Source organism: Bufo bufo, chromosome 6 (genome assembly GCF_905171765.1).
Source record: "Bufo bufo chromosome 6, aBufBuf1.1, whole genome shotgun sequence".
In the NCBI taxonomy this organism is placed as follows: Eukaryota; Metazoa; Chordata; class Amphibia; order Anura; family Bufonidae; genus Bufo; species Bufo bufo.
Window position 1 is genome coordinate 72,365,711 of NC_053394.1, and position 16,794 is coordinate 72,382,504.

The window sequence follows — 16,794 nt, forward strand, 5'->3', positions numbered from 1 at the left end:
GAATATTTTTCATAGGGCAACCCCTTTAAGAGTTACTACAACGGTATGTGAATGTCCTGAGGTTTGTTGTACTTTGTAGGACTCTGGCGATTTTGCTGCCTGTGCTTTTCTGTCCTATAAACCTCAAAGGGAACCTTTCACCATCGCTCCACGTCAGTGACTTTGCATCAGCCATTATAGACTCGTGTGGTTAAATATTTTCCGCTCTACGTGAATGTTATCTTCCTTCTGTAATTACGTTTTATAGCTGTCCTTTATCTGTGTATTCAAACAACATGGCTGCTGATGGATATCAATTGGGGTCCCTGCCCTTGTCCAGTCCCCTTAGAGTGCACCTGACGTACTATGATGCCTCTGATTGGTCCGAGACCTCCAGCCTTTAGACTTGCGCACAGTCTGACCTTTCATACTCGTTTTTTCCACTCTGATGTAAATGACAGTAAGATAATTTTTGGAGGAAATGTATCAAGTCCCCTCTGCTGTGAAGGTGGCAGCAAAAAGTTGCAAACATTTGTGCAAGCCCCCCTTTTTATGCAAAAATTAGCAACTTTTTGCCACTTTTTGAAGATGCTGGAGGGAACACTGTCCTGAATCCCCTCTATCCCTGTGTCAACGCTCCATCTTCCCCACCAGACTTTGTTCTTCTGTGACGTGCCCCTATGCCGCCCATGACTGCTGTAACCAACCACTGGCCTCAGCGGTCTTATGCCGTATACATCTGAGGCCACTGATTGGCTGCAGTGGTTATGTGTGGTATATAGGCACTTAATTGCTGGAACCTAAACATAAGGGCTCATTCACACGGCCATTCCGTGCATTGAGGACTGCAACTTGAATGTGTCTGTGATCCGTCCGCACCGCAGAAAAATAGAACATGTTCTATTTTTTATTTTTGCTGTGCGTCGGCACGGAGAGAAACTCCACAGAAGAACTCCGTGCCTCACCACACCTTCCGGATTGTGGACCCATTCAAGTTAATGGGTCCGCATCCGTGACGAGCCCTATCATTGTGGCTTTAGCGGCAGGGCGCATGGGAGTAACGGCACTGGGACAGAGCGGGTTCAGGGCAGTAATTATGACATTGTAGTACTCGAATATAGTCCTTCTTGGACTCGGACAACCCTTTTAAGGGCATCTGGTATGAATTGTTTCTGCTGAAAATGCATATACATTTTGTATAGGTTTATTGGCGAGACCCTACACTAATAACTGACTTTGTTGTAATCCAGGTGCTGCATACTCTCTGTGGAGAAGACCATTGAGGTGTCCCTTAGGAAGTCTCGGTAAGCAAATTATCTGCGCTGGTTCTCCCTATTTAGTTTTTTAACTTTTTTGGGTCATTAAAGGGGTTGTCCCCAAGAATAAAACGTATCCCCTTATCCCGTAGGTAGAAGTAGGTGTCTGGTGGGGTTCACCTGCTGGGACCCCAGTCATGACCAGAGGTTCCCTGTCTGTCATATTTGCCACTGATGGGCAAGCAGTGTACTCCCCTGTCTTCAGCAATCCTGTAGAACATGAGTGGACCACCAGAGAGCATGCTCAGCCACCAATCCATTCGTGTGGGTTTACTCCGGACGGGCGCTCTAGTCATTGGTGGAGATCCCAGTAGTCCTACCTCCATCAGTCAGACATCCCTCTATCCCAGGGCATACGTGTAAGCCTTGCAATCACTCCTTTATGTTTAGTGGATGACTGCTTTTCACAGAAATGGTTCCAGTTGAATCTCCAACTAACTTGAATTGAAACCCTGTGTGTCTTATTCTTCCCTCCTTTCTTGCAGGACATGTCCAGAGTCTGCGAATGAAGTGACGGATAAAGAAATCGCCTCCATAGACAACCTGGAGGCAGGACAGTTGGTGTCAGTTTTTGTTGGAGCGGTTACAGAAAAGGGGATCTTCTTCCGGTGAGGACCAGCTTCTCCCCGCTCTTTATGGGTGCACGTGTATTGGATGTGCAGGTAACTTCTCTTTAATATTGTGGCAGATCGGTGACTTTCCTTTCTGTATCGCAGGTTATCGAGCTCCATTGTCGGCCGTGTTGAGTTTAGGCATGCTAGTAATTACTTTATTGAAGACCCTAAAACATACTCTACATATATCCCTGAAGGAACCCTGCTTACAGCCAAAATTCTGTCGTAAGTTGTCCTTTGAAAGAAGGGTGTGGGGGAAGAGTATGAGGTGGATAAGACGTACATGTGATGTTTTACTTGTGGTTTCTTTCTGTAGAATTAACAGAAAAAAGCAGCGCTTGGAGCTCTCCCTTCTCTCTAAGGATACGGGAAAACCAGATGTCATTCCAAAGTCGGAAAGTTTCACCTTGAGGAATAAAATGCTTTCTAAGAGGAGGAGATCAGATTCTGAAAGTGAAGACCAGGTATTTTCACTGCTGACATGTCTCCGCTGTGACCAGTAGATGGCAGCACTGAAGAGTGGTCTGTTATGACGCGGCTGCTCTGCTCTGGCCCATTCCATTATCCCCGGGCTGTTACTTACTGTTTAGTTCTTTCTTGTTGAAGAGATTTTCAAATTTTTTTTTTATCTTGATATGTTACCAGTCTCTGATCTGTGGGGGTCCGACACCTGGGACCCCCGCCGATCAGCTATTTGATAAGGCACCGGCGCTCTCAGTAACTTTAATGGGGCTGAGCTGCTTCTAGGCCTTGTGATCAGTGAACGTGATGTCACGTGGCCTAGGTGAAGCTGCGAGAAAGCCAATGGCGCTACTGTGAACGCCGGTGCCTTATACAACAGCTGATCGGCGGGGGTCCCGGGGTGTCCGACCTCCACCGATCAGATGCTGATAACATATCCCAGGGCTCAGCAACCTTTGGCACTCCAGCTGCTGTGAAACTACAACTCCCAGCATGTAAACGTGCTCGGCTGTTCTCACAACTCCCGTAGAAGTGAATGGAGCATTCTGGGAGTTGTAGTTTCAGAACATCTGAAGTGCCGGAGGTTGCTGATCCCTGACATATCCAGAGGAAAACCCCTGTAATGAATAGGTTTTAAAGCATACGAGTGTCTGAACACTGTTTGTACAAGACCCTCGCTGGATTCTGCCAGCTAGGTTTACCTTCACCGATCATAGGAATGGGACATTCAGTCACAAAATGCTGGTTCCAAGTTTATACTTTTTATATTCCTACTCAACGGCACTTCCCCGCAGTAGTCCCTAAACTGTCTGTCTGGTCTGCTCTAATTTTAAGACTCTTGAGTTTAGAAAAACATGGCTTCTCTTTTTCTAGAAGTAGTGCCACGTTCCATGAGCTGCGTCCGTTATTGTAGCTCAGCCCCGTTGCGGTGAAGCCCCGTTGAGCTGCAATAACAGACGCAGCCATTGCACAAGGGTGGCGCTCTTTGAGATGGAAATAGTGCAGATCCTGAGCTGGTCAGATCAGTAGTTTTTAGGCATGGCCGCCTTTCATGATAATACAGTTTGAGAATTTGAAGTGAGTTTGTGATCTTCGTGAGGCATAAGGTTGGAGGGAGCATTTAGTGCCGTGCACCAGACCAGAAACGCAGAGTTGTTGCTGCCGGGTTGTAATAATGCTTTATGTTCTAATAATAGGTCACTAAAAAGAAGCAGAAGAAGAAAACACAAGAAGAGCCTCAAGATGACGAGGACAGCGGTGTGGAGGTTTACTGCAGAGAGAATGAAACCGAAACCGAAAAAACTAACAAAAAAGTAAGTCACATGAAAGGAACAAATGTTTTTTCTACTAGGGCTCATGTACACGAACGTATTTTATTTACGCGTCAGTTCAGTTTTTTAGTTTTTTTTTTGCCAAACCATTCATTTTGATGGGTCCGCAAAAAAAATAGTTACTCCGTGTGCATTCCGTTTCCGTATGCCCGTATTTCCGTTCCGCAAAAAAATAGAACATGTCCTATTATTGTCCGCATTACAGACAAGGATAGGACTGTTTTATTAGGGGCCAGCTGTTCCGTAAAATACAGAATGCACACGGATGTCATCCGTATTTTTTGCGGACTGCAAAATACATACGGTAATGTGTATGAGGCCTAAAGGTTATGCAACCCTCTCGGAGCGGAAACCTTAAAATAATGGCTCCACAGAAAACCAAAACCTCCATTTTATAACCAAGTGCAACTTAAAGGCGCATCTTAGAATCTCTGCATTTCAAGGATATACCATAACTTTTAAAGGGGTTGTCCAGGGCAGGGGCATAGCTATAGGGGAAGCGGCTGCTTTGGGGCCCAAACTCAGGAGGAGGACTAAAAGATTTTGTCAGGGCCCCCCTCAACATTATTATAAAATTACATTATATACAGAGACACTGTAGGAAACTGACTTTATATACAGAGACGGGTCCTGTCTTGGCTAGCCACAGGAGTAAGGATTTTACAGGAGGAGGGGATTGTAAAGAAATTGGCAGGGTCTCCGTTCAAAAATTTTGCTGTGGGGCCGACTCATTTCTAGTTACTCCACTGGTTTCGAAGATGGGTCATCAGTATTAAATACCTGGAAAAAACCCTTAATGTTGCTAGGGGTACAACCTCTGAGACCCTCACTCATATTGAAAGCAAAGGTGCCGAGGTCTCTTCTTCGGGGTGACCCTCCCAGCATCCCACTGTCCCTAACCCACCCACCCCCATGAAGAAGTGGGGCATATTCTAGCCACGTTGCAGAAAAAAAAAAAAGGTGGACATTTATTTATCAAACCGGATGCATCAGGTTTTTGGTGTAAAAATGCCAATTGCGACATTTGGAACACACACCACTTTTCAAAGTGTTCTATGTTTGAGGCAGGAAATTGGGATTAAACCTGGATTATAACACAATTACTATCTGGAACACTTGAAATGTTGCAGAAAAGTCACATCCTAGGCCAGGCAGCCCCCTAGTGTATTTTTTTTAAACCAAAGTCACAATGCAGTTGCATTAATTTGGTGCAACCACACAATGCAAAACCCAGATTTAAAAGTGACATGAAAACAATCGCAAATGATAAATGTCTCCATAAATGTTTTTTTTTTTTTTTTTAGAAGAATGAATACATAAAAAAATTATATATCACATTTTTTTTGAAGTTCCTATTTATTTGCATGAAAGGTTTTGGTCAACTTTTTGAATTATGTCCTAATTTGTCAGTTTAGCGGAGGTCTCGGGAATAGTAGAGAGGTTAGGAAACATGGCTCTGCATCCATTGACCTAATATGAATTACAAACCAGCTATAAGGTAAAGTCCTCTGTGTGAATCCTACAGAAAAAGTTATTGTGGTATGCTCTATCAGATACTATGCTCTAAGATATAGCAGAAAACCTCCATTATATAGTGCCCACATTGCTCCTACAGCTCCTGTGTGCACGTGTAGGAAAACTACGAGCCTGTCAGCTAAAATAAGTTGTATGAGCACAAAATTATAGTGGTGGTCCAAGGGATGATTGTAAATGGTTGGTGGGGTCTTTATTACACGTGTACAGACCTGTATTGTCTAGACCTCATTCCGGCTCATGTCTTTGTCCTCAGAACACGGCTGATGGTAAGCCTCCTGCCCCACGACTCCAAGTGTCTTCTGGATTCTCCTGGAATGTCGACTTAAATAACCTCAAAACTTCTATAGCTGGTGGAAACCAGAGCAGTTCAGACAGTGAAGATGATGATGAAGAGCAAACCAAGGTGAGTTTGTAATATAATGACCATGTAGAGGGCCTTGGGGAGAGCTCTCTTAATACAACTTATCAATGCGTTGCTTTAACTTTTTTTTTTTGGGCTTAATTTTTTCAGACTAAGAAGACCAAAAAAAATAAGCAGAAAACAGAAACTAAGAAGGAAGCCGCTGGTTCAAATAGAAAGCCGCAATCAGTGCAGGAGTTTGAGCGCCTTGTCATAAGCTCTCCGAACGTCTCTGCAAACTGGATCCAGTACATGGATTTCCACCTTCAGGCGACTGAGCTTGAGCAAGCACGAGCTGTGGCCGAAAGAGCCCTCCAGACCATTTACTTCCGGTAAGGGTATAGTCTGATGGATTGGTATTTAACCCCTTTATGACATATGGCATACAGGTACATCATAATGCCTGAAGGTTTACATGGATTGTACACTCACATGGTGGGTGCCCACTGTTTAATACAGCTGACACCCATAAACATCAGTGACCAGCATCTGAGATAGCATGGATCCCGGTCATTTTATCCCATCAAGTGCCGCGGTCAATAGCAACGGTGTCATCTGAGAGGTTAGAGAAAGGGTTCCACACTGTCTTCTGATCCCCACAATGCAGCCACAGAGCTCTGAGCCACTGTCCTGGTAGCTGGGGTTAGGTTTTGTGAAGGCCCCCAGGCCTGCCATGTCACTGCACCTATAAGAGATCGGAAGAATCGCTATACACTGCAGTATGGAAGTACTGGAGTGTGTATAGTACAAGCAAACAATCACAGGTACAGTTCTCCTAAGGCAGTGATGGTCAACCTTTTACAGACAGTGCCCAAACTGTAATCCAAAACCCACATATTTATTACAAAGTGCCAACACGGCAATTTAACCTGAATACTACAGTCCAATATAGTATATCTTCCATGTAATTTATCATATAGGTTCATTAGCCTGCCTACATTCAGTGCTCTGCCCGTGCAGTTCATAGCGCACTCTGCGCTGATGAATGGCAGGAAACGTCTAAGGCATATTGGTACACCATAGACTTTTTCCAGGGTGCCCTAGGTCCGCCACTACTGGGCCGAGGGAACAAAAAATTAGGAAATGGCAGTTCAATAATGTATTCAAAAATATTTAATCAAATACCAAATATTAAAAACAACTGTTTTATAATATAAAAAAATAAATAAACAACCGGTATTGCCACATCTGGAAATATCTGAACTATTAAAATATCACCTTATGTTTCCTGCAGAGTGTACACCATAAAGAAGAAAAATTCCCAATGGCAGAATTGCCCTTTTTTGGTCACCTTGCCCTTTTCATACAAAATTTTATCTAGAAATGGAATTACAAATATCACTAAGTCTTACGCACCCTCAAAGAACAAGCCCTCGTGTGGCTGTTGATGGAAAAAAAAAAATATATATATATATGGCAGGGAGGAAAAAATGAAAAATGCCCAAGATGCCAAGGGGTTAAGCAAAATAAAATGCTCTTTTTATGTGTGTATTTGTCACAGGTGTAGAACAGTTTAATTTTCTGATGTATTTTTAACCATTGCAGAGAGGAGCAAGAAAAGCTGAATGTTTGGGTTGCAATGCTGAACATGGAGAATACCTTTGGGACAGAGGAAACCCTACAGAAGGTTTTCGAACGAGCCATTCAGTACAATGACCCTTTGAAAGCCTTTCAGAATTTGGTGGACATTTACTTGAAGTCGGAGAAGTTAAAGGTAACAGCGAGCTGATCCAAAGGAGTTTTCCAGCAGTCCATTATCAGGATAGGTCATCAATATCAGATCAGTGGGGGCAGGTGTTGAGGCCTCCTCACAGCCTACCAAGTGCAGCCACTATACAGAAGACGGCGCTGTGATGAGGCCTCAACACTTTCCCCCACTGATCTGATATTGATGACCTAGACCCATTCAATTGAAAGTGACTGAGCTGGACATAGGCCATGTGGCAGATGAACATCAGGCCACTGACCTAGGAAGAGGCCACCGCGCTTGACTGAGTGCCGTGGCCACTTCAAACATCTGATTGATGGAGACAGCGAGAGTCAGAGTCCCACTGAGCTGATATTGATGTCCTATCCTGAGGATAGGTCATCAATATTTTACTCCCAGAAAGCCCCTTCTGATGTTTTTCAAGCAGATTTGCTTTACAAGTGCACGTCTAATAGAGGAAACATGGAGCAGTTACCCATGGCAGTCAGTTTCCAGCTCTGAAATTAGATCTGATCCCATCTCTGCACAGTTTTGAAGGATAGTCAATATATGCAGGGGGTTACTTGAGACTGCCCAGCAGATTCCATACACAGCGTAATGCATGCAGTAGTCTGCCGTCCGCTTGACCAATCTCGCTTGCAGATTTGCTATTATTTTTTTTTTATTTTCAATTCACGTAAATCAGGTTTTGTGCAGCATAGAAGTTGTAAATATCACTCAGGGACGTCATTACTTGGTTCTACAATACAATCCATAATTTGATTTTGTTTCCAGGAAGCCGAGGACCTGTTTAACACCATGGTGAAGCGTTTCCGCCAGGAGAAGTCTGTATGGTGGAAATATGCCACGTTTCTCCTGAAACGAGGCCAGTCCGAGGCCACGCACAGGTTGCTGCAGCGAGCACTGAAGTGTGTTCCAGATAAAGAACGTGAGTTTACCCCAGTGGTACTTGCTGTGCCAAGTAGAGGTTTCTCTGGATGATAAATACGGAATATGAGCTGCTAAACCGGGCATTGCTACACCTTAGCAGACAACCTATCCCCTATCCACGGCATAGGGAATAAGAGTCAGATTGGGGGCTGGGGGGGGGGGGGGGGGAGAGAGACACTGACCATTGGGGTCCCTGACTATCACGAGAACAGGGGCCTAGTTTCCCCCATTTGAATGGAGCAGCGGTCATGCATGTACACTGTCACTCCGTTCAACTCTGTTGGGCTGCCGGAGACAGCAAAGATTTTGTACTCTGCTATCTCCCTCAGTCCTATAAAGTTGAATGGCGCAGTGGACACACACACTTCTGGCGCTCCGTTCAAATAGGGAGACCCCCACCGACCACTTGTTCCCTTGTCCTGCCTGTGGATAGGAGATGAGGTATCTTCATGGTGCAACCTCTCTAATTTTTGTGACTGTTCCCTAGAAGGTACTCCTATATCAATATATAAGGCTCAGTTCACATCATGTTTTTCCCATCCGTTTAACGTATACAAAAAACGGATGCCTCAGACTGATGCCATACATACAGTGGCATCTGTTCACCACAGAGTTGCATTGTAAAAAAAAAAAAGTACCGTGGTTTTATTTTTTTCCCCATTTTTTTTTTTTTTTTACGTATACGGCAAATGGAGGCATAAAATGTGATGTGAACCCAGCCTAACAATATTCTAGTTTAAAACAAAATCATCAGTCTTTTGTCAAATTGTAAAACGCTGGAGTCTGGGTAAAATGGGTGGTAGTTTCTCTGCAAAGTCATTAAACATGGCCATCAGTTGTCAGGGTTTTTTTTTTTTGTTTTTTTTTGTGTTTTTTTTTTAAACACAAATTCTTCAGATCATCTTAAACGGAAACGTTCAAAATGTTTTCACTGGGGTGGTCGGCTTATCCCTCCTGACACTGGCCGGCCAGGCATTTCCCCTGCAGTAGTAGTCCTTACTAGCTCTTTGGATATAGATCTGTTTACTTGGAAAGTATGTGGATAGCTCACCACCCTCCTCAATACGGTAGGGGTGCTCTAGCCGAGGGACTGCTCACTCAATCAGTCCAAGGAATGTACAAAAACTGGAAAGAAACGGCTGGCACTCACTATGTGGTTGCACATCAAACAATCATTTATTAATAATAAACCGCTAGTTCAATAATCGAATAAAAGCAGAAATACATACACTTGAACATTAAAACATCATTGTTAAAAGAACCCCTAAAAAATAAATAGTAAAATTCAATATATACTGCACTGATAGGGTAACGCAATGCACCCAATTAGGGTCTCTTGGAAAAGTGAGATAGTCCTGTACTTGTTTGCCAATGAGAATCCAATTCAATCAAACAGGGAACCTGTCTCTTTAAATAAGACAAATGTAGCCAAGTCCACAAGCTGTGTTAGTTGCTGCTGGGGGATAAAATCTCCCTCTTTATAATTGTCTTCAGCAGTTCTTGCACTGTTGGATATTAAGACTTTCAACAATAAGATATGCCACAGATTCACAGGGAAGTTTTAGCTCGCCCACATGAACGGATCTCCGGCCGTCTAATTCAGCCGCTTGTTCCACTGCTCGCTCTCACACTCCCCGCTCTCTGGCGTGTCCCACGTGATGTACCAGAGATATCGCGATTTCAGTCCGGTAATCTTGGTCCGATATTCTTATGAGAGCTGCAGGTCAGATGAAGAAATGGAGCGCTCCACTTTGTAAGAAATAATTCAAATTACATCCATCATATCCAGAAGCTTGGTTGTTGGCAGGGATATAACGCTAAACGCGTTTCGAGGACTTCAATCCTCTTCCTCAGTAGCTATACCCCTGGTGTTGAATCCCCTCCTTTTATACCGTCATGTGCAGTCCACAAAATCTGGGCTGGAATCACTTTTTCTTATAATGCGATTTTTTTGATGCGTTTTTGGTGCGGTTTTGAAAAACGCGTGTGCGTTTTTTATGGCATCAAGACCGCAACCGCTTACTTAGTGTTAATATGTCAAAACATGGTTATACACAGATATAGATTATCAAAAATATTGAACAATATGTTAAAAAATTCTAATATACAAGACATTCTAAAATACAATTCAGGTGGTCAATAATTTATAAATAAATAGGAGCTAGATGAAAGTTTGTAGTATGCAATAATTCATAGAAACTTCTATATAACCAAGGGCCTCATCCTCTACATCTTATATTCTTATCCATCTTCCAATGTTCTCCATCTTAAACATTATCATTGGAAGATGGATAAGAATATAAGATGTAGAGGATGAGGCCCTTGGTTATATAGAAGTTTCTATGAATTATTGTATACTACAAACTTTCATCTAGCTCCTATTTATTTATAAATTATTGACCACCTGAATTGTATTTTAGAATGTCTTGTATATTTGAATTTTTTAACATATTCAATATTTTTGATAATCTATATCTGTGTATAACCATGTTTTGACATATTAACACTAAGTAAGCGGTTGCGGTCTTGATGCCATAAAAAACGCACATGCGTTTTTCAAAACCGCACCAAAAACGCATCAAAAAAATCGCATTATAAGAAAAAGTGATTCCAGCCCAGATTTTGTGGACTGCACATGACGGTATAAAAGGAGGGGATTCAACACCAGGGGTATAGCTACTGAGGAAGAGGATTGAAGTCCTCGAAACGCGTTTAGCGTTATATCCCTGCCAACAACCAAGCTTCTGGATATGATGGATGTAATTTGAATTATTTCTTACAAAGTGGAGCGCTCCATTTCTTCATCTGACCTGCAGCTCTCATAAGAATATCGGACCAAGATTACCGGACTGAAATCCCCAAATCCCGCGATATCTCTGGTACATCACGTGGGACACGCCAGAGAGCGGGGAGTGTGAGAGCGAGCAGTGGAACAAGCGGCTGAATTAGACGGCCGGAGATCCGTTCATGTGGGTGAGCTAAAACTTCCCTGTGAATCTGTGGCATATCTTATTGTTGAAAGTCTTAATATCCAACAGTGCAAGAACTGCTGAAGACAATTATAAAGAGGGAGATTTTATCCCCCAGCAGCAACTAACACAGCTTGTGGACTTGGCTACATTTGTCTTATTTAAAGAGACAGGTTCCCTGTTTGATTGAATTGGATTCTCATTGGCAAACAAGTACAGGACTATCTCACTTTTCCAAGAGACCCTATCAGTGCAGTATATATTGAATTTTACTATTTATTTTTTAGGGGTTCTTTTAACAATGATGTTTTAATGTTCAAGTGTATGTATTTCTGCTTTTATTCGATTATTGAACTAGCGGTTTATTATTAATAAATGATTGTTTGATGTGCAACCACATAGTGAGTGCCAGCCGTTTCTTTCCAGTTTTTGGATATAGATCTGTCCCCGAGTAGTGTGATCAATGCAACATTTTTTTTTTTTTTTAAAGCTTTCGTAATGTTACTAGAATAGTCAAAGAATATGATCTTTCCCTGATGATGTGCTTGCCTGACAATAGAAGAACAGTGTATCGGGTGTTTCTTCCATATCAGTGATCCGAGTGACGTCATGTAGGACGCACACATCGCTCCCAGCACATCCGCTGTAGGTGTGCCATAGATCAGCTAAGACAGACAGCTTGACAGGACAATGAAACTGCAGATTTTCTATTCAGTACTCATTCATAGTCTGGTAACGTAACAGTAAATCCTTCCTTCAAGGGTCTGCCTCATTCAGACCTTTTGGGGGGATGCACTTTCTGAATAGTTGATAACTTGGTTATCTCAAATATCAAAGCGACTGTCGAGAATTGTGATCGCATCACAGCTGCCAGATTCCACTTGTGATGTCATAGCAGCTTACACAGCTGAAAGCCACTCCTCACTGTGATATCACAGCAAGTGAAACACACTTGTGATGTCAAAACTGCAGATGGCCGTTTACCTGGTGGATTCAATTTGTGATGTCACAGCAGCTGACCCGGCTCAGACCCTTTTCTGATGTCACAGCAGCTGACCCGACTCGGACCCTTTTGTGATGTCACAGCCACTTACCCGGCTCAGACCCTTTTCTGATGTCGCACCAGCTTACTTGATTCGGACCCTTTTGTGATGTCACAGCCGCTGACCCGACTCGGACCCTTTTGTGATGTCACAGCCGCTGACCCGACTCGGACCCTTTTGTGATGTCACAGCCGCTGACCCGACTCGGACCCTTTTGTGATGTCACAGCCGCTGACCCGACTCGGACCCTTTTGTGATGTCACAGCCGCTGACCCGACTCGGACCCTTTTGTGATGTCACAGCCGCTGACCCGACTCGGACCCTTTTGTGATGTCACAGCCGCTGACCCGACTCGGACCCTTTTGTGATGTCACAGCCGCTGACCCGACTCGGACCCTTTTGTGATGTCACAGCCGCTGACCCGACTTAGACCCTTTTGTGATGTCACAACCGCTGACCCTTTTGTGATGTCACAGCCGCTGACCCGATCTAAATCTCTGTAGCTTACCCATGAGCAGAAACCAACAATAGAAGGCTTTTGTGTTTTCGAACTGCAGAGTACTTATTAGGAGCACACCATACAGTGTTACCAGATTATAAATCAACCAGTAATTTTGAGACCTGGATGGAAATGAGCATAAACGTGAACTCCACATAATAGTTTGCATTGGACCTTGTTACCTGCAGGACACCTTTTGTAAGATGCAATAGTTGGAAATAAATGGCATGTCTTGTCCTGGATAGACTATATACTAGTATGTGTTGGCAGCTTCAGGGTATGATACATGGTTTTAATGAATGTCTTTTATGCTATTTGACTTAATACGAACTGTTACTATTTTTTCTTATCTTCTGGATAAGTAACATGCTTAGTACTATGGCCACTACTTATTCATCGTGTCAGGGGTGATTGGGCTTTTTAACTAATTTCTGAACTGTGTTAATATGGGCATTTCACCTTATGTGCAATCCTTAGGTATTCTCCATCCATATTTCAGGGAGCTGTAGATGTTGGGTGAAAGTGTGATGTTCCTTTCCTTTTTCAGATGTTGATCTGATTTCAAAGTTTGCTCAGTTGGAATTCCGCATGGGCGACGCTGTACGAGCCAAGGCCTTGTTTGAGAGCACATTGAGCAGCTACCCGAAACGCACAGATCTCTGGTCTGTTTACATCGACATGATGGTGAAACATGGCAGCCAGAAGGAAGTCCGGTAAGTACAGCTTTGTTCGTATTTACTTGTTCTGAAACTATAACTCTCAACATGCAGGCCGCCATGTTGGGAAGTTGTAGTTATACACAACTAAATGTTATTCCCTAGTTTGCCCTAAAGGGGGTTTCTGATATATTTTTTTTAATCAAGTACCCACAGCATGCCCCCTGAAATTGAAGATTCATACTCGCCAGCTCCATGCATCTCTGGTCCTCTGCTGGCCCAATTTTTCAGTTTTAAATCTAGCCTTGGCCATGGTCACATGCACCGCCCCAGCCAATGATTGGCTTCAACGGCGATGTGGCCACAAGTAGCCCGTCGTCACTGCTGAAGCCAGTCATTGGCTGGAGCGGTGCATATAACCATGCCCATGGCCAGCATGGGGACCGCGTGGAGAACCCGAAGCGGCGAGGATCAGGTAAGTATGAATCTTCTGTTTCAGGGGGAAGGTTGCGGGCATTTATAAAAATAGAAAATTATTACAGGAAAACCACTTTAATATGGGACAGCGCCATCTTAAAGAGAAGTTGCTATAAATACCGGATCCGCGCTGATACTTTGGAACAACTGAACTGTTTGGTGTGAACTGTTCCCAATCCGGGTGGACTCCTAGCAGGATTAGTGCCTCGGTTCACACCCTCCTTGTTTCCTTCTCCAGGGTCTCAGACTGCCGGCAATGCTGCTTCTCTGTGTTGTGGTCCTAGTGTACAATCGTAGCACAAATAGTGAAGTTCCACAGAATAGACATTTGCGCAATCTGTGTTTGTGGAACTTCACTATTCGTGCTACGATTGTACACTAGGACCACAACACAGAGAAGCAGCATTGCCGGCAGTCTGAGACCCTGGAGAAGGAAACAAGGAGGGTGTGAACCGAGGCACTAATCCCAATCCGGGTGGACTCCTAGCAGGAACAGTTCACACCAAACAGTTCAGTTGTTCGCGGATCCGGTATTTATATTTTGTTGGACAGTGGGAACTTTGGACCTTTTGCCTTTGCAGATCCAGCAGCAAAGATTATCCACGTTGCACCGATGAGGACCAATCATTTTTTTCTTGCTTAAAGAGAACTTGGCTCTTTACTTCCAGAAGCAGTGCCTCCCATTTCCATGGGTTGGTTCTGGTATTGCACTTTGGCTTCATTTTCTAACCCTGTGCAGTCCCTTTTAATTGCCAGAGATGCATAAAGGAGGAGTCTTCCCAGACATCATTATTGTGTCGGATAGTGGGATAATGTGTATTCATGTGCCTACCATTGTGTTTACAGGGATATTTTTGAGCGAGTCATTCATCTGAGTTTGGCACCAAAGAGAATAAAGTTCTTCTTCAAGCGCTACCTAGAATATGAAAAGAAGCACGGCAACGAGAAGACCGTTCAGGCCGTGAAAGAGAAGGCCCTAAAATATGTAGAAACTAAAGGGTCCATCACCACAACATAGAGCCGGCACGCCTCTGGGGGACTTGTATTAGTGACTTTGTACAGATGTGGGAAAACTCCAGATCCCTGTCGCCCCTGAGACTTGTTTGTGTGGTTGTGTAAATCACATGCTCCCTTATGTAACGACTCTCCGCGGGGATTATAATTCGATTCAGATGCTCTACACCGAGATCTTTGAAAAAAAAAAAAAAAAAAAAAACTAAGACTGAACATGGACATCTTTCCGTTTTCAATGTTCATTTTATTGTATTCAGAGGGGTTTTGTACACAATTGATGAAATTAGGTAAAAAGATTTGATAAAGGCCGCTCTGGACATTTGTAATGTGTAGTCCTGAGAAGTAGTTCATTACACAAGGATCTGCCGTGGGACGTTTCACAATGACTGATGGTGGCACATTCACTACCTCTGACCAGTGATCTCCAACCTGCTCTTTAACTATGGGGAAAATATAACTCCCAGCATGCAGTCCACGGTATGGTCTAATTTCAGCTTGTAATGTAAAGGAATAATGGCGGCTCGCTTCCACCTACGCCGGTCCTCCGAGTACACAGCCTGAAAATTCTACAATAAAATAAGGTTGGTACTCGAGGTGAAGAGTATTAAAATGATTTGATTATTCCAGTGGTAAATAAAATACCAACATCCAAAGCACATCACATAGAAGAGAAGATTAATAATAAACTAGCAACCAGTGAACCACTGAGAATAAAATCCACAGATACAAATGGTAATAATGAAGGGTATAATAGTGCACTGCTATAGCTGAATTGTATGGTTCACACAGTCCTCAAACGTTAAACTGTAGTGTTAGATTTTTATTAGAGGTCCATAGATCGTAACGCAGGCTACAACTGTATGTTGGTCAGATAATAGTGATTTTACTCACTGTGTGGTTAAAGAGCCCTGCGCTAGTAAAAGGCATCTAGTAGCGTGGTCTGCGCCTGTGCTATAGTACAGCACACCAGGGAAGACCGTAGCTCCTTGTGCGCCTGCGCAGGCTATTTGTTTATTAACAGCTAATTAAAATCTCCTGTTTGCTGAGCTCTGTAGTTCCACTGTATGGTAGTTGGCAGGGAGTGACTTGACTGACAGTTGCACAGTTCAAGCGCTTGCTGAGCTCTGTAGTTCCACTCTGAACTGCAGGCCTTAACCTTGATCCATGCAGATGAAATAATACCTGCATCACGAGAAGCCCAGGTACCAAACAATACAGTGTGGAACTACAGAGCTACAGCAAGCGCTTGAACTGTGTAACTGTCGGCTAAGTCACTCTCTGCCATCTACTGTACAGTGGAACTGCAGAGCTCAGCAAGCAGGAGAGTTGACTCTGCAGTTAATTAATATACAAATGGCCTGCCTAGATGCACAAGTGGCTATGCTCTTCCCTGCTATGCTGTACTATTGCACAGGAGCAGACCGCGCTACTAGACGCCATTTACTAGCGCAGGAAGCGCTGGGCTCTTTAACCATACGGGATGACAGTGAGGAAAATGACAATTATCTTTACATACATTTTATAACTGAGGAACTACAGTCACTATTATCTAACTGGCCAACATACAGATGTAGCCTGCAGTATGATCCATGGACCTCTATATCAAACCTCTAAAACGACAGTTTAAGTTTAGTGGACACAATTCATCTCCAGCAGTGCGCCGCTCAGAACGTGAGACTTAGATCATTCGTCATTACCATCTGTATCCCTTCAAGTGTGGATCTTACTCGGGCACTCCTATAGCCCAGGCATCACCAACTTTCAGCACTCCAGCTGCTGTGAAACTACAACTCCCAGCATGCAAACTTACTTGGCTGTTCTTTTAACTCCCACAGAGGTAAAAGGAGGATTCTGGGAGTT

The 16,794-nt window shown here is 43.6% G+C and overlaps 1 protein-coding gene across 2 annotated transcripts in view; it reads left to right on the forward strand.

Annotated features, from left to right (window-relative positions):
• The window catches only part of PDCD11 (programmed cell death 11), a 70,224-nt gene extending 54,642 nt beyond the window's left edge, over positions 1 to 15,582 (forward strand). Inside the window, exons 26-36 of one of the 2 annotated variants that reach the window (XM_040438949.1) lie at positions 1,230 to 1,283; positions 1,781 to 1,903; positions 2,012 to 2,134; positions 2,226 to 2,373; positions 3,568 to 3,684; positions 5,492 to 5,641; positions 5,750 to 5,970; positions 7,184 to 7,352; positions 8,121 to 8,274; positions 13,335 to 13,500; positions 14,767 to 15,582. In XM_040438949.1, coding sequence (XP_040294883.1) covers positions 1,230 to 1,283; positions 1,781 to 1,903; positions 2,012 to 2,134; positions 2,226 to 2,373; positions 3,568 to 3,684; positions 5,492 to 5,641; positions 5,750 to 5,970; positions 7,184 to 7,352; positions 8,121 to 8,274; positions 13,335 to 13,500; positions 14,767 to 14,938 — 1,597 coding nt within the window. In that variant the 3' untranslated portion in view covers positions 14,939 to 15,582. Of the gene's footprint in view, positions 1 to 1,229; positions 1,284 to 1,780; positions 1,904 to 2,011; positions 2,135 to 2,225; positions 2,374 to 3,567; positions 3,689 to 5,491; positions 5,642 to 5,749; positions 5,971 to 7,183; positions 7,353 to 8,120; positions 8,275 to 13,334; positions 13,501 to 14,766 lie in introns of those variants that run through there. The other variant, XM_040438950.1, reaches the window with a different exon arrangement.
• Positions 15,583 to 16,794: the final 1,212 nt, after the last annotated feature.